This window comes from Thermobia domestica, chromosome 14 (assembly GCF_964235325.1).
Source record: "Thermobia domestica chromosome 14, izTheDome1.hap1.1, whole genome shotgun sequence".
Taxonomy (NCBI): Eukaryota; Metazoa; Arthropoda; class Insecta; order Zygentoma; family Lepismatidae; genus Thermobia; species Thermobia domestica.
In genome coordinates, this window is record NC_137467.1 from 136,757,544 (window position 1) to 136,780,146 (window position 22,603).

At 36.5% G+C, this 22,603-nt stretch overlaps 1 protein-coding gene across 1 annotated transcript in view; it reads left to right on the plus strand.

The window, feature by feature from the left end:
• Positions 1–22,603, plus strand: part of alka (glycine receptor subunit alpha alkaliphile) — a 100,482-nt gene that overhangs the window by 21,412 nt on the left and 56,467 nt on the right. The window contains exons 4-5 of the mRNA XM_081738885.1: positions 4,903–5,057; positions 12,344–12,499. Of these exons, the coding sequence (XP_081595011.1) occupies positions 4,903–5,057; positions 12,344–12,499 (311 nt within the window). The remainder of the gene's footprint in view (positions 1–4,902; positions 5,058–12,343; positions 12,500–22,603) is intronic.

Consider the following 22,603-nt stretch of genomic DNA (forward strand, 5'->3'; position numbering starts at 1 on the left):
CTTTCGGATGCACAATTTAACGGGTAGTTGCAGTCCGTGTTGAGAATCGAACCAAAGCTATGTAAGACATGTTATGACAAATCCAAAAGGTGTGTTGTATCGGTGCAGTACCAGTTTTTTACGTTTTTCAAAATGTTCCAAAACCCAAAGAATAATCTTTAATTTCTGATATTTTAGTCGTCACAAATTACAATTTTATAATGTAGTCAATGTTTATAATTACTGGGCAGTTGGGCGTTTAAACTAATGACATCATAATAAAGTCAAAACCATAATTTTGAGTTGAATTGATTCTGAGTTTAACGTCCCGTTCAGCAGCGAGGCTATGTGAGACGTGGACCTACTGATTAACGTGGAATCCGAACCACATGAACTCCCACCGGGAATCAAGCCCAGGTTTCCCACGCCAAAGGCAAGTATGCTAACCGTTAGCCACGAAGGAGCTCCACCATAATTTTAGTGGGCGTTAAGAAATATCTCGCCAGTGCTTTTACAATAAATAAAATTTACAAGTATTAAAGAATAGTGGTAAGAGATTTTATAATAGCTCTTTTATTTATGAGATATGAGTATTTTGAAAAAAACAACTAAAGAATAGGTTGGCGGAACCACAAAAGACTTTCTTATAAATACATACGCACCTTACTCACCTTTTTTAATTGCCATGCTTACGTTCTCCATAAAAACAGAAATTCTCTTTTAGTGATACTTTACACAAGATCATGAAGAGGGTTCAAATTTAATTAAAGGCAAAATACAATACAATAATCCACAAATATTGCCTCAAGTGAGTTTAAAGATTTCTAAACACTAGTGCGAAACCGGGCTCTGCCGTTGCGATCGATTTACAGGTCTTGAGACGAAAGTAAGAAGGGACTTACGCACACAGTAAGTAAAAACAATTAATATGCCTGTAACTTTCCCCCAAATGGGTGTATCTTAAAACTAACCTCACCATTATTTTACTAATTAAATTCTAGCCCGAAATTATGTATCATATTACCCTATTCCCATTTTGAAAACTTGACCTTAATTCAAAATGGTGGATTTCAAGATGGCTGCCATCAAGGTCATATCTACCATACGACTTCCCCCCAGGACTTATATGTATCCACATGGTTTTGCTTCACTTTTCTTCATTAACGCTCCGTTTACAAACGGTAGTAAGGGACTTCTGTAGTAATTTCTAATAACCACATCACAACTCTTAAAAGTTATTTAAAAAAAATAGAAAACATGCACCATGGCAAAAATTTGTCATCACAAGTAATGATGCATACATGCCTTCTATCAGCAAAAAAAGTGTCATTGAAATTGGAGCCGGACATTTGAGTGATGTCTCTTGTGGGATGTGATTGAACGTGACGTCAGAGCACATCGCCCCCCTTCCCGGAATTTACGGGAATTAGGTGACCTGAGTGAGCACATGTGGTGCCAGCTCTCTCGAGCGACCTATCAAGGATCATTGCGTGTATGCCAAGACGTGTCGCCGTTTTTATATAGGTAGTCATGATGGTCTGGCTGATATGTGCGTATATTTTAACTCGTACATTTTGTCTCGACTCGAATTTCGAGACGTCTCGACTCGAATTCGAGTCGAGTCGAGACAGAGACTGTCGAGTCGAGACACGAGTCGAGACAACACTTTCTCGAGACGAGTCGAGACAGGCTTAAATCTCGACTCGACTCGACTCGAATGCATCCCTACTTATGTTTATATTTTTGGCAATTTTGTATCCCTAAAAGGGAACGAGGTGGACCATCCAAATTTATAGTGATCTATATTAGAGTTCTATACTATAATACCAAATGTTTAAATAGGGCAATTTCCAAAAATGAAGGGGTGGGCCAAGGTACCCCTCCCAAATTTTAAAGGTGTGCATTCATATACCCATGTCTTATGAAAGGGAATGGACCCCTGTATACGCCCATATAACAATATAGGGTAATAACACCTCATCCAAGGGGTTAAATTAGGTCAAAAACCCCGAAATTTAACTTTTTGGCAATTTTTTATCCATAAAAGGAAACGAGGTGGACCCCAATACTAATAGAGGTACATACTATGGTCCTACGCTACCATACCAATTTTTTTGATTTGGCAATTTCCAAAATTTAAGAGGGGTGGTCCTATGTACCCCTGCCAAAATTTAGGGGGTGGGCCAAGGTACCCCTGCCAAAATCTAGGGAGGGTGGTCTTTAATACCCCTAGATCATTGACCGTGGTCCAGGGACCATGGGTCCTGAGGCAGGGACCCAGGGGCCAAAAGTGTCTTCAGGTGGGACCAATACTACTTGAATGACACTTCTTGAGCAATGCACTGGGTATAATAGGCCACTTACTCCATCAGTAGTGTTATTTCTTTAATACTCAGGGGTTCTCAGTGAGAAAATTGAATAATATTTTCAACTTTAAGTTGTGTACCATTTTACAGTGTACGCAATTAAGAGTGCCATCTTTTTAGAGGGGGATTTATGTCGGAGAACTGAATGACATTTTTGACCCTTAGTAATGTATTGATATGATAGAATGCTTATATTAGACTCAAGAGGCCTCAGTGGGTAAATTGAATGACATTTTTAGCTTTGAACAGTGCAGGTCTACTGGTTTAATAAGAAGCCTGTTTAATCAATAGTGCCATTTTCCAGGACTCAGACTCTCAGTGGAAAAAAAAATTGAATGACTTTTCAACCTTGAATAGCATATTGATATAATATATCGCTATTGCCTACCTCATCAAAATTGTAGTGGGAAAAGTTAATATAATTTTCAATACCGAAAAGTGCACCGGTACAATAGGCCGCCTACTTTACAAAGATTACCATCTTTCAAGACTCGGGAGGATTCAGCAGTGAGTGTCAACCTAGAGTAGTGTAACGGAATAATGAATTGTCTACTAATATCTTTCAAATTTAGGAAGGACTCCGTCTCACTAGGAAAACTGAATTATTGCTGTTTCTAACTCTAACCAATGGACAGGTATAAGCTGCCTACCTCATCAAGAGTACTACTTTTCAAGATACAGCGGTATGAGTGGGAAAGATGTATGACATTTTCAAACCTGAGTAGTGCAACTGTATAAAAGGCTCATACCTCATCAAAGTGTTTCAATACTCAGAGGGCCTTAGTGGACAAGTTAAATATCACTTTAAGTCCTCGGTAAAATAGGCCGATTAAAAATGTTATCTTTCAAGACTCAGGAGATCCCAGAGGGAAAATGGAATGGCACTTTCAACGTGAATATTGTATATACAAATATAAGTCACCTAACTCATGAAAAATATTTATCTTTCAAGACTCTAGGACTACAGTAGAAAATTTAATGATATTTTGAACACTGAATAGTGCAACGGTACTGTATAATACTCGCCTGCCTAGTCAAAAGTTGTATTTCAAGACTCAGGGTGCCTCAGTACTCAAACTGAATAACATTTTGAATTCTCGATACAATAGTCCGTGTACTTAATCAAAAGTTACTTATCAACACTCGGATCTTCAGTGGAAAATCGTCATTTTCAAAGTTGAGTCAATCGTCATTTTCAACTTTTCTGGTGAAATAAGCCTTCTTCTACCTCAGCAAGAATGCCATATTTCAACACACAGAGGATTTCAGAGGGAAAGTTGAATGAAATTTCTATCTTGAATAGTTCTCTGACTAGTGAACAGGTTGCCGGAAAAAGAGCTCAGAGTACACGAACTCCACCATGGTTGCTATATGAGAAATCAGGCATTTTAGCTGTACCCAAGAGAAAGCTTGAGACCATGTTATATTAGAACAAGTCAAGCAAAGTACATCTATAAATGAAGTAAAAAAAAGTTTACAAGAACTTCATATGTTCATATTGCAACTAGTTTATGTTTAATGTGTTGAAATTCGTCAGTATGTTGAACAGGTATGAATTCTTAAATGTTCGTTTTTTTATTGGATTTGGAAGCTTATCCTTCACGAAAACATAGGAAAATTAACTTATGAATCGTGCTAGATAAATTTACAAGTACTGGTGAATCCTATATATAATAATAATAACTTTCATCTGAAGGTATATGCAAAATATTCTTGTATAAGCTTCCTTCAAGTAGAATCTATACCGTATGCTTTTACTACATATATATTCTGAATTCATATATTCCCTTCTAACTGATAATTTCAAAAAGGATTCGTAATACACCTGCTTGTAGTATATGTGAAGGCAAGTGTCATATTGATTATTATTATTATTATTATTATTATTATTATTTAAATATTGTGTTAACCCTTGCGTTCCAGGTATCATTAAAAGACTGTCTAGACTGTCATATACGACATTGTTATCGTGCACGCGTGAGGAGAGTATTGACATTAATGATAAAAACAATTATTTGCATTGTATAACACTTGGACTGAAAAAGGGAAATTCTGATATTCTGAAGGGATTTTATGCTGCTTCAGGTTGGCAACACTGACCAGAGATCAAAGACAAAGGTTTTCCTTTTTCGATCACTAAATAGATCTCGACGTTGTTAATTTATTTATCGTCAAAACAAACACATGTGTGTTGTAACTGAATGCCCCCTTAGGCCTGCCATCTACTGTATTGAGACAACACTTTTATTGTCTTTTCTGTCAGTAAGGTGCTGTCACCTAAGAAGAAATAGTAGAATTAAGTTTTGCCTTGCATCCACTAACAAATTTCATCATCTCCAAGATTAATACAATCCTTAATAAGGGATACAGTTTTATAATATCGCATAGATATCACTGGTACGCAAGGGGTTAAGATGATTGAATTATTGATCATTGCTGTAATATAAACATCTCTGGACACAAAAGTTCAGAAATGATTTTTTTTTTTTTTTCAATTGTTGCGTATCTTTTTAAATTTACAACTATTGTAAAATTTGATAGTCTTATTATATTTTAGGGTTGATATGTTCGTGAGGCAACGATGGATAGAGCCTCGACTTGATATCCCTGAAGATATTTTCGAAGAAGGTGATGATTACGTAACGCTTCCACCTCAGTTTTTTGAGAATCTATGGCAACCTGATCCGTATATTATTAACGCCAAAGTTTCAGGTAAGAAAATATGTATGATGATTTCAGTCTTAAAGAATTGATTATTTCTAAACGTTATGAGATTATATTCTAACTCATTTCCCAACACATAAGAACATTGTTCTACTTTAACAAAAGAAACATTTACCAAAGCTTAAAACCCACTGTATTTTAAATTATATGTAACGGTTTCGGATATCTAACATATCCTTCTTCAGACACTATCGAACATAAATGAAAATATAGACATATATATACTCATTGTTATGACAAATTTCAGACCAGTCTAGTTACCTCCCTTTCAGGAGATTTATAAAGGAAGTCCCGGCCTTACAGTCCTGTGGACTACATCGCTATATTTGTTTTAATTATAAATTGTTTGAAATATAAATATGTAGTAAAATGGCACGAGCCAAGATGGCCGATTTTGCCTGTTTGAAATATAATTGTTTATCACACTATTAATGTTATAACGAAGGATAAGCGGCGCATGAATATATTGAAAATGGAAAACAGTATGTGAAGATTGTAATAAATAATAAAATTTTCCAAGGTAAATAATTGTAAATAGTAAAAATTGAATAAAAAATGAGAGCAAAGCTCTCCAATACTTAGTGTTTACAGCGCTGTCTCTTATCCTTCCATGACAAAGTTCAAATTCTTTTAACCGATATATATATAGTCATTGCTATGAAAAACTTTAAATTCTTTTAACAGACATATGTATAGTCACTGTTATATATATATAAAGTATTCTATTTGCTCAGGCCTTCAGCAATCCTGTAAGTCTCTGTGTCCACTTTCCAACGAATCATGTTCCGCCATTTTTGGTTCTTATGAGGGCCTCTAGACATAGTATTTATTTGCAAGGTTTTTGAGATTTGTTAATATTGTCCCCTTAATTGTTTGTCATATATGGAACGGGCCCAGGGGCGTAACTAACGGCCTCGCAGGCTTTGTTCTACCGGAGGCCCAGAGGCTCCTTGGGTCCCATAAAGAGTAAGAGAAAGATGGAAAGAAGGGGCCCAAGAATTAAAAAAAAAACAGCTTTTTCTAGGGAACCCAATACGCGTATTAATGCTTGCCTCCCCAGAAAAAAATCTAAGTTACGGCGCTGAGAATGAGGATTTTACAAGTGTTTAGCTTCAAATTCCTTGGAAGTAGTGAAGATTTTAAAAAATGTACGGAGTAGTATCACGTGTTTCGCGCTTTTAACCCTTTCAGACCCAGGTGACCAAAGTGGCACACATGGGTGTGTCACATTTTTAATCCGCTCCTGTGTGGACACTAATTAAGATATCGGGATAATTATTTTTTCCCAAATATGGTTAGACCATAGCTTATCATATGAGTTTCTTTTTCTTCTGAGTGTCGAATTTCCTTCTCAAATTTCAGGCCAAAGTCAAAAATTCGAGAATTTTCGAATGTCGAACTTTCTTTTTTTTCCTTTTATCTCTGTAGCTTCCTTTGTTGTAGAGAAATCTCCTTAGGATTTGTCAGGTAGGTATCTCGGATGGATTCCTAATTGTTGACATCAATTGGACCCACCAGCACGCAGTGTTGTCAAGCAGGTAAACTAAAATTTCCCTAAATTTGGGCAAAAAATCGAAATTTTCGAAATTTTTGTTTATAAGTCCGTACCTATACGTTCGAGTGCAAGTCAACTTACGCCAGTCGAACACTGGTCCCTACTGAACAAAAGCGGGTACAGACCGTTAAAATGAGGTAATTAGGGGGCGCACGAAAAATTCGTACTTAAGTACTAGTCCCTGAGTTATGTAGTTTTCCCTGGTTTTCTCTTTACCATAATCTAGTTTTTGTAATTACAATCTTTGTTTCTTAAACATCGCCGTGATACTTGTATGATATATTAGTGGTGTACCATTGTTTATTTTAAGATAGTTTGCGTCTGTCTGGTAGCAGTGCTGCCAACTACAGAAAATTCCGATTTTAAGGAAAAATTTTCGAAAAATGCCTTTTTGTTTATTATTTCCCTTTTGTTGGCTACATTCGAACAAACGTAACACTGTCTGAAAGCCTCGTCTTTAGCCTACACAACGCACCATAAAAAATTCAGTAGGATAATTAGGGGAAGTACAGTTGAGGTTTATAATAAACCGTGTTCTGTAAATGGTAATAAAATGGTGAATTTCTGAGGTAGAATGATATATATATATAATTTCATGCGTACTTTGTTAGATATCGCCATGATACTTGTAGGATATATTAGCGGGGTACCAAGGTTGATTTTCAGATAGTTTGTGTCTGTCTGGTGGCAGTGCTTCCAGCCAACAAAAAATAATTCCCGATTTTAGGTGAAAATTTTGGAAAATTTCCCTTTTCTCCCTCTATTATTTCCCTCTTGCTGGATATATTGGAACAAACGTACCACTACTTGAAAACCCTTCTCTTTGGCTTACAAAATGCACCATAAAAAGTTTCAGTAAGATAATTAGGGAAGCTGTAGCCTCGGCATATCTGTTGATTTTTGCTTTTGAGCCGTAAAAAGTCTCAAAATTTCATGTATATGATAACAGATATTTTTTTGTTTATCTCTTTGTATGGCAGTCAGCGTATTTCAGGTTTTCACTGTACCTTGTCAACACACCAATGAATTTTAAGTGGCTTGAACACATGTAGTATCAGTAGTGCCAGCTACAAAACTCTTAAAATTCGGTTAGAAAATATTTTGTAAATTTTTACCCTCACATTTCCCTCAATAATTTCTCTCCCGTTGACAACACTGCAATGTAACTTACACCACAAAATAGCCACATCCCTCTTCTAAAATCTAGGTCTTAACCATATCAATCGGGTAAATAGTTTTCGAGCAATAAGTCACTAACTGAAAATGTAGGAAAACGCCAAAAATGGCCTGGGTACGAAAGGGTTAATATACTTCTTTTGCTACTACGATGTAATGTGGCACAGAAAAGAGTTTCAGCGAAGAATATAAGATGGCATGTACTGATTTCAGGAGGGATTCAAATTCAATATGAGGATAAATTATATTAAAATTTATAAAATTATCCCTATAATTAGACTAAATTTACAGAGAAGTTGGGATTTCGGGAAGGAACCGGACATCCAGGACCCACTTCCTCCGTATTTCACTGGGCGTAAGCCAGTCAAGGAATCTACAGCTTGTGATATGGCATGGCCATCAGTATCTCTGGTAAAGGGCAAATTGTGCTACACTAGACATATCCCAGCAGCTTGTCAGAACACTAAAGCGGTGCAACTTACAACTAAGTGAAAAGGTAAAGCTGTGAGAAGGAATGAAAAATACAAAAGAGTACATTTCAGATATAATAAAAAAAACTTTAGCTGAGAGAGATGAATGCGTGAATGAAATGAAATGTTTTTCTAGGTATAAGCAAGGTAAAAGTGATGGGGAACGCGGGAGAACGACGTCCCCCCAGTTCCTTAAAAGTTACAATGGGCAAAGATAGATAGGGTGACGGAGTAATGTCATACCACTACTACCGTCCCACCACCCTTTCAGGTCCACTTTTACTCCTGGGTGTAAGTAAAATGAGCCAATTCACTGAGCACAGCTCTATAGCCCGTTCTAGGTAAGATATATGTTACTAGAGTGGCACTTATATATTCTGTATACTTCCTCAAGAAACTACAGCGTGTCCTGTATGATGCCAATCAATAAGTGGTTGAGAGCAAATTGTGCCACATTAAGCACTCCCCATTAGGTTGCCAGAAACATAAAGGATTGCGTCTTACAATTAAGTGAAAAGGTAGAGCTAATAGAAGAAATGAAAAAGCAAAAAAATACATTTTAAATAGAATAGAAACCTTGGAAGAGAAAAGTAAATGAGAGAAATAAGTGCTGGTCTTAAATAGGTTGTCTGTCTTAATTAGGACTGTCAACTCAGGAAACACAGATCTATGGCTCATCCTAGGTAAGGAACTTCTTTCAAAGTGATACTTGGGTGGACCAAAAGTAGGTATACAGTCTTGTACTGATTAACTCATTGCTTTTTATATAATTTCTTATCAGGTAGACTTAGTTCCTTTATTATTTGTTCTTAATATCTTTCTACTTATATCTTAAGTTCGGAGTAGCCGAAGCAAATAAACCTATAAGCTAGAATTTTATACTTGATCAATGCAGGGGTGTACACTGTACACCTACTTTTGGGCCCCCTATATATTCGTTCATCCAATATCCAATGACTCTTCCCTCACAGCTGAATCGTGGGGCCCAAGACTTGCGTTAACTGTTGCTGAAAGAGTCTTTAATTCTTGTACTTTATACAAGAAACACGCGTCATAAATTTATAATGGCAGCATCAAGACTTGGGTAGGATGATGTTGGAAAAGTAGTTATAAGTTAATAAACTGGTTGTAAGACCATAGTTTCTGCAGTTTGGAAGAGACATCTTAAGGCCTAAGATTAGAATTCGCTCCTGTCATTGGTCTGTTCGCGTCTCTCGCCCAATTACATTTGCTGGTTTTCTGAAGATTTTATTAAAGCCACTTAGTTAGTAATCGTGGTAATTCGCCCAATCACATTTGCTGGTTTTCTAAAGATTTTATCAAAGCCACTTCGTAATCGTGGTAATTCGCCCAATCACATTTGCTGGTTTTCTAAAGATTTTATCAAAGCCACTTCGTAATCGTGGTAATTCGCCCAATCACATTTGCTGGTTTTCTAAAGATTTTATCAAAGCCACTTCGTAATCGTGGTAATTCGCCCAATCACATTTGCTGGTTTTCTAAAGATTTTATTAAAGCCACTTCGTAATCGTGGTAATTCGCCCAATCACATTTGCTGGTTTTCTAAAGATTTTATCAAAGCCACTTGTAAGTGAACAATTGGCAATCATTCTTTCATGTGCGGCTGGTTGCATCCGCCAGTTCTCAAAATATCAAAGCCGTTCGTCAGAGACACCAGGTTTACTTTAAAAAGATAGGTAAGGTGTTCATTACATGAGGAGACGCACAGCAACAGAAACAAGGAACTGGGTTAATAAGTGTCTGCTGCTTAGTAACGTTAAATAAGAAAATGTTACATTGATGCTTTCAGGAAGCAATATTCTGTGAACAAAGCATCTGTCTTGCTCGAAAGTGGGAAGAAAGAGTAAAACAAACAATGGTAACAGGGACAGTCCTTAGGTGATTGATCATGTCTTTGATTTTGGGTTCCAAAATGATGCTATACCAAAGTCAAAAACTAAAGAAGTCTCGAAGTCGGGCATCCAATATTTATATCTCTCAATAATTGGTTTGCTCTGCCTTTTCTCCTTGTGCATTTGGTGATCCTGTCAGATGGAAATAGACAAATTTAAGAGTGTTCTGCATTTTGCAATAAGAAATCTCATGAATACGCTTCAACGTCTCCAAAAATACCTCCATAAACTTAGGTGAGAATGTATGAGAACGATCCATTGACAGATGGTTTCCTGAGATGGAATTTATTCGTAAGTATTACACAGAAAAGTGTATATGTCAGCATCTACTTATTTTGAGTTAAGTATGATTCAGTCAAGGCATGTGAAAACCAAACAAGAAGTTTCTGTTCTAGGGTAACCACACTTTCCGTTTTTTTTTAACAAGTGTGTCCCTTTTTTTCAGAAAGTCGTCTCGTGTCGCGATAAACAATGTAAACTGGACGCAAAATGTCCCTTTTAAAAAGCGTTCAGTTTTTGGCTCATGTTTACGTAATAAAATTTTACGCTAAGATAAAATCTGTTACTACTGGATTGTTTTTAATGTTCAGTCGTACGTGCATTGCGAAACAAGTCATATATGTTTAGAGAACGAGCTTGTCAAGTTAATGAGAGTCATGACGTCATCTGTTTGGTCTTCAAACGTACCCCACGCAAAAGGCTTATTTTGTTCTCTCGTCAATGCTGTCTAAATTTTTTATAGGATACAAGAACACATATATATGTCGTCAATATGACCATCAGACAAAGTACACATGTTATGGCATTTCACACCACTTTTTCAGGTGACTTTGAGATCTGTACGTTAATACGGGGTAGTCCAGCAAGGGATTTTTTCAGAAAAAATCACAATTTCCCCCGATTTCCCCTTTTCAGGTCTATGATTGGACATGTGAATGGTATCATTTGAAAGGTTGTTTTATCCTGAAGAGAATAAGGTACGAACCATGGTCCTAGGATAAATAGTGATGATGCAGTAACTCCTTGACTGGAAGTTCAAAAGTTACCTTAAAAATCTCAAAATCCAAAAAGAGTTAAACTCCATAGTTGAATCTTAGGTTGGAAATATTTCGAAACTTTGTAAAATAGTTTTACACTTTTCGAACAGGAGAATATGTAGTAAATTTCATGATCTGATATTTGATATTCTTCCATAGGTAGAAAATTAAAGGTTACTTCTTCTTCCTCGCTGGCATAAAAAACGATTATTTCTGGGAAGATTTTTCAAATTATGCCAGTTTGTTGAGCGTCCCGTTTTATTATTTTGTAAATCTGGTCAACCTTTTCTACTCTGAACCTCCAGATTCTCAGAGTGATTACAAATTCCCGTTTTCCCCTATCGTGTGTTCACATATTATTACAGATAATCGCATTGTATTAATGTGGGATCATGGTAGAGGACAACCTGGAGGTAGTGTGACTATTCTTTACTATTTATTCAAGAGTGTCTGTATGTACACCATCGTCTTCATACATCTTGAAGGAAGAGTAGTAAAGACATCGAGCATTAGCCCACAAGCTTGCTGACGTTTTAGCATGTCACTATCACTCAATTCGTTTACAAACGAACGTTTAAATGCTTTTATCTGCAAATCCTTCGTCATATATTTTTCGTAATATTGAGTATGGAATACCCACTCCTTCCTATGGCCACTTGCGAATGTTCCAACGACGCTCCAGCCTCCACACACGTTTTCACTCGTGTTGATGCTCGTCCTGAGCGGCGCTTATCTTTTATGCAACTAGTTGAAAAGACCATAAAATTTTTGGTTTTGGAGGGAAAGGCTTCTGAAACCTTACAGTGAAATCATGATGAATATCTCACATTGATTTTCCTGTATGAGGTCGTTCGTGAGCCCACGTGCTCATTACGATCCGTTCCTCCATGGTGTAAACCATCAGCCATGATTTAGACGTATATCAACACCTGCAACAAAAGAAATATCAATTCATTAACATAGGGAGTAATGGGGTTAGATGTATCTCAGCCCCTGCAACATTAAGAAACAACAAATCATTAACATCTATGTAACACATAGGGATAATAGAACTTTTTAATCACTCTGTACATTGACCTATTTTTTGTGTAATGCTCAGTACATTTCTTTTTATTTATTTCAGAGATCGCCACATTGACGCACAAATTTTCTAGTGTAACTCTTTACCGTAATAATACAGTGAGATACGCAGCCAGGATGCATGCTATTATTGCTTGCCAAATGGAGTTTCAGTTGTATCCTATGGACATTCAAGTATGCCCCATGGCTATTGAAAGCTGTAAGTATAAAATATATTAACGATTTATAGTAGACTATTATTAGATTTCAGATAACAGGTCATCTCTTCGTCGAACCCATTTAGTAATATTTTATATAATTAAATATTATTATTATTATTAAGTATTCTACCTTTTGGCAGGTCCTGGGACTTTTATGGGTCAGGAAATGTTTTTTTCAGGTTTCTCGATCTTCAGCTTTCTCTTTTACTTCCCAATATTTTCTTCTATTCTTTAAATCATCGACCAGTTGTATTCTTCCTATTCCTCACTTGTCTCCCATCTTTCATTCTATGGCGGTATGAAGAAGCCAATTTCTTCGCAAGATATGTCCAATCCAATTGGCCTTTCTACGAAGGATGGTGGCTAGAAGCGTCCTCTTCTCTCCTATCCGTTTTAAAACATCTTCATTTGTTACTCTCTCTGTCCATTTTATTTCTCCATTTTCCTCCAACACCACATTCGAAGCTCTCTAAATATGTCTTCTCTAACTTCCGTAATGTCCAAGTCTCTGAACAATATAGTCCAATATTCCATATATTGCACTTGGCCAACTTTTTCCTTAGTTTAATATTAATCCTGGTAGTTAAGAGTGATATTTTCTTGTTGAATGCTTCTTTGGCTACGGTAATTCTTGACCTAATCTCTTTAGTGCAGTACACGTCTTTCGTCAAAATACTTCCCAAATATTGAAATTATTGGCCTCTTCAAGTTCTCTTTGTTCTACTCTGATCCGTAAGGGCGTTCCCATAATTATATTTTTTTATGTAATTAAAGGTAAATGAGTGATTTTAAAATTTGTTAGCCCATAAACGTACATATATTTTACTATATAACACATAAGACTTTGTTCCATTCTCTCGACAGAAAGCTACGTATACTTTGTTGATGTTGACCTAACAAGAAAGTGTATAAAAATCAGATTTATATCTGCTGGCAATAGTATATAACTGTTGCCTGGTTGGGCAGTGTGTTTAGATACATGCAGTACTTCTTCATTTAATTCGGATACATGGGAGATAAAAATTACCTTTGATATTCTCACCGGGTAATTCTGGTATTTGCATTAAATTTATTATGATCTTCAAATGAAACGGTTCTAGGTAATTCCAAGGGAAGTGGGGTTCTTCGAATTCACTACTTTATTTTTTGAGGCAGTTAGGAACTATTTCCTTGTATCACTACAGCACTAACGAAAAACTAAAGGAGAAAAACTGGTACATAAAATATTGTTAAAGTTTTTTAAGCAAAAGCTAACTTATGGCTTCAAGAAGCCTTCTTGGGATTCTACGGTTAATAAAGTATGCTACCCCGAATGTGGTTTAAAATGGTTATGCCCTTTAAAACTATACTTAATACCTATAAGTAAGATTTGATTTTATCTTCAGTTTAGCGTCCCTCTCAGCAGCGAGGCTATATAAGACGTGGACCTATCAGCCTAAAGTGCAATCCAAACCACATGAGCTCCCGTCGGAAATCGAACCCTCGTCTCACTTATAATTAAGAGATTAAAGCAAGCAAAATATTAACTTAACGCATAGTGTAGTATTCTTGTAGAGACTGTATGAAGTTTTCATCATTATTTCAAACTTAAAACATGACACGGATGAAGCTCCAAACAAATAAATCATACGCAAATCAGCTACGTATTGACTTTTAGGAATTCCGACTTGCCGTGAGGTTGTAACACGTAAGTAAAAATGACTACAAACTATGTAAATAGGTTTTCAAAAGGAAAAGTAGGTAGAAACTACGGAAGTAGATAGAGTGAAACGGATATTTGTTTATCTAAGCCTGTTCACGATTATATTTATGTACACTCATGTCCAAAATTATTGTCGCATGTCTATAAATATGTTGTTCTAGAAATATAATTTGATAACGAATTCGCCCAGTATTTCTTATAATGTTAGTATGTGTATAGTCGGCAAAGACATGTATGTGACAAATTTCATGTCAAAAGAGCAGTAAATAAGAACAATAAAACGAAAATAAAACTTTCTTCTCCATTTAGCAGTAGCGGTTCGTAGTCTGTATAAGCACCGGTTGCAATGTTGCAATATCAAAGGTATGTAGGTACGCGCAAGTGTCCCTCCCTCCCAGCATTCTTGAGTCTTATCCAAAAAATATTCAGGAAATATGAAGAGGAAAGTCTTTTAAGCTCTATTTGTATGTTATTGGTTAAATTATGTCTCTAATATTGATTTAATATATAAGCTATTTCCTTTTTTTCAAACAACCACTATCAATGTACGTTTATATACTATTTATATACAAAACCTCTACACTCATGTTATTGAACACGAGATAAATCGAATAGTCTATATAGTATGTGCTGTAAGCCATGAATGATGGCGTTAATCCGAAAAGAAGAAAAAAAGCATGAAAATTGCATGCACGCAGTTATTACCTGACCAGGATAGCAGTGCGGTTTTGGAAGGATGGCGCTGCTGTTGTGTTTACATCAGTTTCATGGCAAGCGCGGTGGGACAGGGGAGCGGAGAGTTTCACTCTGCATTGTATCCAACGGGTTTAAAAGTTGTAGTTTGGATGTTATGCATATCCTAATCTCTTTCCGCTTAATAAAGAACGCCGTAAGTTATGTTGTTGTAGTGGACCATTCCTGCAGTAATGCAGATGTATTGTAAATAGTGATATATGAATGGAAATTACCAATTTAAGAACAACATAGCACAATTGACAATTCAGTGAGCTTCTACCGTGTATTAAGCAGATTGTATAAAAATTGATTACGTTTTATTTGGTGTCATTATAAAACAGGAGCACCCTGTAAAACGCTGCTCGCTAGTTTGTTCGCAAGCTAATATGGAGGGTGTATTTTTTTTTTTTTTTTTTTTTGTTGTTGTTGTTTTTTGCTTGTTACTTAACATGTTCTGCAAATAACTTCAATAACTTTTGAAACTGTTTACCTTAACTAGAACCAGGGGCGGATCCAGGCTGAATGTTTGGGGGGCGGTCGTTCGAAGTCAAATCAAGGTAAGAATATATTGCAAAAAAAAAAAAAAAGTAAAAACTTTACAAAATGACAAGTAGCTATTTTCTGCAATTTCTAGAAGAGAAATGGCCACCTGCGATTTCGAAAGTGGACATTTTTTTTTTTTTTTTTTTTTTTAGCATGAACGCCAATGTAATTGTAATTTCTTGCAATAGGATAATTGTAATTTCTTGCAATTTATTACTTTATTTGACTTCTGCAACGTAAAACAAAAAAGTAAGGCCTACCTAGTTTAGGTTTTATTTTCCATTTATAATACAAAGGTGAAAATTGTTAGGTTTTATTTTTAAGATAAAAATTATCCTATTCTGGGGGGGCAATTGCCCCGATCGCCCCGGTTCCTGGATCTGCCCCTGACTTGAGCATATGCGTGAAGTGGTTTATTACGAACAGGACAAAAAGAACTGTGGTAGATTGATTACAAGTAATCCGGTTAGAAATACTGCTGCTTGCATTTTAGTCTCACAAGCGGCCGCCCGCACTCGTTCGCTGGTCAGGTAATAAACAAAATTATTTAATTATATAAACTATGCATTATTTTAGAATGGAAGGTCTTTCTTCCATCTTTTGGGCTTCAAATTTTTCTATGACTTTATTAAAATCTGAAATGCTGCTCGCCAAGTTTCTCTGAATAGAAAGCATCGCTACTGCAAATATTTTCCGCTTTATTTTCTTTAGGGTCCAGAAACACCTCTCTCCTCCGACAATATGCATTTTGTTAGCATTTCTTTGTATAAATATATGGTACAAAAAGTCCATTTTCAGAAACCATGTATTTTTGTTTGTAAAGAAGCATGAAATCTAAAAAAGATGTGTTCCTCCGAAAATGAAAAAAAAAAGTTTAACATTCCAGTAAATTAGGCTAAAGAAGACAGATGAGTATTGGAAGTGAATGATTTGATATTAATTTATGCTCTCCGCCGGAAATCGAACACAGAATCATGTGCACGAAAGACACAGAGCTAGGAATTAGACCAGTAGTAAGACATTTTCTTCTTCGAGACTCGATCGATCCCCCCAGAATAGGATTTTTAAAAAATTAAATCTTATCGCAAGAATTTTCACCTTTGTATAAGAAATAAAATCTATTGACTTCGAACGACCACCCCCCAAACTTTCAGCCTGGATCCGTCCCTGCTACCACCAGACTTATATTTGTTCTTTGCGAGTTTATGTTTTGTGAATAACTTCTTTCTTCCAAGCGTCTGTATCTCGCTCACCCTGCTAGCGCTGCTAAGCGGAGGTATTCGTAACTATTACAGAAGCTGACCAGTTGCGGAAGAAAGGCAACCGCATGAGACCAATACGGGAAGATAGGAGCGATGCAAGAATAAATCCACTTCCCCATGTTAAGAGATAGGAGCTCGCTGCCATATGCTCAATGTTACTGCTTCCAGTGGCAACGTTCGCTGCCACTGGAAATGTAAATCTCTCTCTTTCTTTCCGTTTTTTTTTGATTGACTTTTTTCAGAAATGCATCAATACTGTTTTGCGCTCAAGAGCAGATGTTTATTTTTTACTGATACACTACTTTAATACTTAAAAATAGTTTTAGTATTAAAAAAATATCCAGTTGCACAACCATGCAACATATAGTACCAGCCGCCACTGCCATTTAGCAAGATTTTGTTTTACTCATTCTTTCCCTACGAAATTTACCACAAATATACATTTCCCGATTATACACACAATATCAGTATTAAAAGTGCCCTACAACATCATTAGCAAATTATATTCTTACAAGAAGACAGTTATAGATATGCGACAATCATTTTGGACATGAGTGTACACGCAAACCTATCAGTTGAACAGTTTAGAAGACAAAAAACAGAACTGCACCTTCTCTGACCCCTAGACGTTATACGATACAGTACTAACATACATACGCGTGAATTGTTATATTACTTCTTTGGGAACGACATTAGTTGATGTGATTATTCTCTTGTAGTACTTGCAAGATTCTGAGAGCACGGTGGTTCAGTGGTAGATCTCCCATCTTCGGTTCGAGTAACTCCTGGTTCGATTCTCGGCTGTGTGAATTTGTTGTGGACAACAGCTTCTCCCGTTTCCTCCAAATTCTCATTCCACCATTTTTTAATCATTCATTTTTATTGATCATCCATCTTCTTTAGAATACAGTGGGATATTTTATTTTAACTCTTATAGTATACATAACAACTAGAGTATATCTTTTGACAACTAAATGTATAGATAATCTCAAACGGAAACGGATAATTCGCAAATATTTCGTCATTTTACTCGTCATTTCCTCGTTGTTAATATTCAACATTCTTCTAGTTTTCTTTAATACAAAATGTCTATTTCTTCCTCTCTTTCTTAAAGAGTGTCACATCAATTTCCAGCTCTAATAATAGAGGAAATAAAAGCAGCAATAAATGCATTAGCATTAAAAGCCAAAAGAAATCTTTGTTTCTCGCTCTCTCTTATTTCAAAACCAAGAAAGTTTACAAATTGAAGTGTACATCAATATTCGTTTATTGAAGAGCAAATTCATCTGTCAAATAGCTCTTTTGATTAAATCATACTCCACATATTGAAACTCCACATATTGAATAGAGAAATAATGCAAGCACTTTGTACAAACTTATCTTCTTTCTGAATGATCTTTTTTAAAAAGGAGTTACTATCAGGTAGAAGTTCTTGAATTTCTGATAACCTATACAAGGGACGATCAGAAAGTAAGGTTACTAAGTGTGCAGTGAAACGTGCATATATATTATTTCATACAATCAATACAGCCAACAGAGAGTACATACATTAGGTTATTTTTCGACATAGTCACCACATCTTTTGAGATACTTGTTGTATCTCTCGGATGAGTTTGAAGATTCTCTCCTGATAAAAATCCCGTCCTCGTATATTTTGCCACGTTGTCACGAAGTGTTTCAGCTCCTCGTCTGAAGCGAAGCGACGGCTTCCTAGGTGCTTCGGAACGTCATTCCCAATTCTGTCATCAGGTGTTGCAACGCGATTCCCCTGTTGTCCTGAATCAGCTCCTCCACGCGAACTATGTTCAAATCTGTTGATAATGTGCTGGGTCTAGTGTTGTAAAAAAACGGTTTTTTTTTCTGTGAAGTTTTTTTTCAATAAAAAACATCGTTCTTTTTCATGTTTTTTTTTCAAATGTCTGTTTTTTTTTCTGGCAACTATTATTTATTGATTTATGTTGCAGATTATTGAAATAATCAACAGAACTTGAGTCGACGCTCTCGTAACTTACAAATCGTTTGTTTCTTTGTATCTATAAGAGTAAAATTGTATGATTATCCCTTGCTGACCCAGGTCATTTTTGGCGTTTTCCTACATTTTCAGTTAATGACTTATTGCTCAAAAACTATTTATTCGATTGATATGGTTAAGGCCTTATTCTTTAAAAAATGGATGTAGCTATATTTGAGTGTAAGCTGTATTGCAGTGTTGCCAACGGGTGGAAAGTTATTGAGGGAAATGTAGGAGTAATTTTTTTTAAAAAAATCCCTAATCGTATTTCAACTTTTTTGTATCTGGCACCACTGCTGCCATATGGGTACAAGTCAACTAAAAAAATTCTTTGGTGTGTTGACAAGGTAGAGCGAAATCCTGAAGTCGCTGGCTTCCATTCAAAGAGGGAAAGAAAAAATTCTCTGTCATTATACACATGAAATTTTGACACTTTTTACGCCTCAGAAGCAAAAATCAAGAAATATGCCGGGGCTACAGCTTCACTAATAACCTATTGAAACTTTTTATGGTGCGTTCTGTAAGTCAAAGAGGAAGCTTTCAGGTAGTTGTACGTTTGTTTCAATGTAGCCAGCAAGAAAGAAATAATAGAGACAAAATAGATAATTTTCCCAAAATTTCCCTCTAAAATCCGGAATTAAAATTTTGTGTAGCTGGCAGCACTGCTACCAGTCAGACGCAAACTATCTTAAATTAAACATTGGTACGCCATTAATATATTCTACAAGTATTATGGCGATATTTAAGGAACAAAGCTTCCAATTACCAAAAAAATATTACGGTATACAGAAAAGTATGGAAAAACTAGAAAAAATCCAGGGTTAGAACCTAAATACGAGGTAAGGATTTATATACAAAATTTTGCGAATTTTTTACCAAATTTTAGGGAAATTTTATTTCCCTAATTGGCAACACTGTGCGCAGGCCCTTCCAATTGATGTCAACAATTAAGTGTCCATCCGAAGTATCTACCTGGCAAGTCTTAAGGAGGTCTCTCTACAACCAAGGAAGCTGCAGGAAAAAAAGAAGTAAATTCGAAATTCGAAAATTCTCGAATTTCTGACGGGTGAAATTTGAGAAGGAAATTCGACACCAGAAGAAAAAGAAATTAATATGATAAACTATGGTCCAACCATATTTGGCAAAAAAAATATCCCGATATCTTAATTAGGTCAACACAGGAGCGGATTAAAAATGTGACACACCCGTTTTGCTACTTTGGCCACCTGGGTCCGAAAGGGTTACGAGTGAAAATTTGATTACATTTTTTTTTTTGCCTACTAACCCGTGTTGTTGTTGTAGTTATAGTCTCAACTAACAATAATATCGTTGTTGTAAACAATAACTTTATAAGGAAAATTTTCTCTCCTTTTTACATCTTACGAGGGAACCTATCCAAGTGTAACTCTGACTTAGAGTCGAGACTCTAGCCGTTGGATACCTTGTCCCAAAAGAACATACACGAAAAGGGATACATCCTCGATCGCAGCCGTTGTGAAGATACAAGCGTGAAAAGTTATAGATTGAGCTCCATACTATACATCACAAAGTCAGATTCCGGGTCAGATTTTTCGGAAACGGTCGAGTAAGGAAACTCAGCGAATACACATCAAATTAGTGTGGGAAGCACATCACTTTTTGAATGAAAAATTTGTGTCCCCGGGGCACTCGCAGGGTCCCAGGCGGGGTCTAACTCAAAATTTGCAAATGGAACCGGCGGTCAAGTAGCATATTGTATGAAAGCTATTGTTAAATAAAAGAAGATAGAACAAATCTCAACTCTCTACAATAACCCTGTGCAAACGGGCAACTGGTCAAAATGTCAATACAACCTACATCAGAAAATCTATGGCCACGCTTCTAAATCCGTTAAGTTGCAAGAATAACAAAACAGAAAAAACGTTTGAAAGTGCAAGGTATTGAAGTAAAGCAAATTGCTTCAGAGTCTCTCTCTCAAAAGCACCTTCCGATATATTTTATTTCTGCACCAGTTTTCCAGTTTTCTCAAATCCCACTTCTCTCCAAGTTGCCTTACAGTTTCAAGGTTACTCCTTTTCGTCTTTACAATCATGTTTTTTCGTTCCGCAAATCCCCTGATAAAAATTTCACAGTGCAGTCTCTGAACTTAGGGTCCCGACGCGCGAACCATATACCGTTGCCTTTTGACCTTTTCACCCTCCACGACGATTGCGATTGACAATGTATCCTTTCTCTTCTAGGACACGAAATACAATTATCATGGTTATTCTATGGTCCATTGGTCATTCGAAGTCACACTTATACTTGGATAAGGTCCGTTGTGCAACTCTGTGAAAGACTCTGCAGCAATTTGCTTTACTTCAATACCTTGCACTTTCAAACGTTTTTTCTGTTTTGTTAATCTTGCAACTTAACGGATTTAGAAGCGTGGCCATAGATTTTCTGATGTAGGTTGTATTGACATTTTGACCAGTTGCCCGTTTGGACAGGGTTATTGTAGAGAGTTGAGATTTGTTCTATCTTCTTTTATTTAACAATAGCTTTCATACAATATGCTACTTGACCGCCGGTTCCATTTGCAAGTTTTGAGTTAGACCCCGCCTGGGACCCTGCGAGTGCCCCGGGGTCACAAATTTTTCATCCGAAAGGTGCTGTGCTCCCCACACTAATTTGATGTGTATTCGCTGAGTTTCCTTACTCGACCGTTTCCGAAAAATCTGACCAGGAATCTGACTTTGTGATGTATAGTATGGAGCTCAATTTCTAACTTTTCACGCTTATATCTCCACAACGGTTGCGATCGAGGATGTAACCCTTTTCGTGTTATGTTCTTTTGGGACAAGGTATCCAACGGCCATAGTCTCGACTCTAAGTCAGAGTTACACTTGGATAGGTTCCCTCGTTAGTTCCAACACGAGGTGAGAAATGCAGGGTGTTTCAAAATGAATATCGGGGTTTTAAGTCTTCGTAGTACTTATTACATTTTACATACAATTATAAACAATCCATCAAGTAAAAGAGCATCTCAAACAGTCTTTGCTACAAGTGTTTGATGTGAACTTCATTCGTCACACGGCACACATCTAGTCGATAGGCGAGAAAGGCTCATAAACTTTCCGGCATATGGCACAAAACACATTCAGTTTAGGAGAGTCTCGTTTCAACTGTACCATGTCCAGAGAATTTGCTGACCGCCAGATGCAAATATTATGAGTGATCACATTAGCTCTTAGGTGAAATGTCGATTTATCACTGAAGACGACACGATCCAGAAAATCTTCACTGTTATGTAGCAATATTTCACTTGCGAAATTGGCACATAAACGTAATATGTAGGCTTTACAGCTTGTAGCAACTGCAAACGATAAGGACGTAGTTGCAAGCGTCTCCTTAATATTCTTCACACAGAATGTTGCACTGTAACTACAGATTCAGTCTTTATTAAAACACAAAAAGCTTTCTGCTCTCTAGTCTCAATCTTTGCTACTTGCTCTATCTAACGGCAGACAGAAGAAGCAATGCATGTGCATGCGTGCGTACAAAACTGTTTGAGTTGCTCTTTCATTTCATATAATATTTATAATTGTAAGTTAATTGTAATAGATACTACAAAGTTTACAAACCTTAATATTCATTTTGAAACACCCTGCATTACTTCAAATTGTGTCATCCTGTATTCATGTCTTGTATATACATATCATCAGGGCCGGCCCTAGGCAATTTGTCGCCCCGTGCAATGGCATAATTTGCCGCCTCCCCCTTTCTCCAGTAAGAACAAATCTTAAAAGTCATGATTTTAAGTATGCTACTCCAGCATGAACAACGAAGGGGAGGGTAAGTGCAGTTGCACTCAGAAAGGCTTAAATACTTA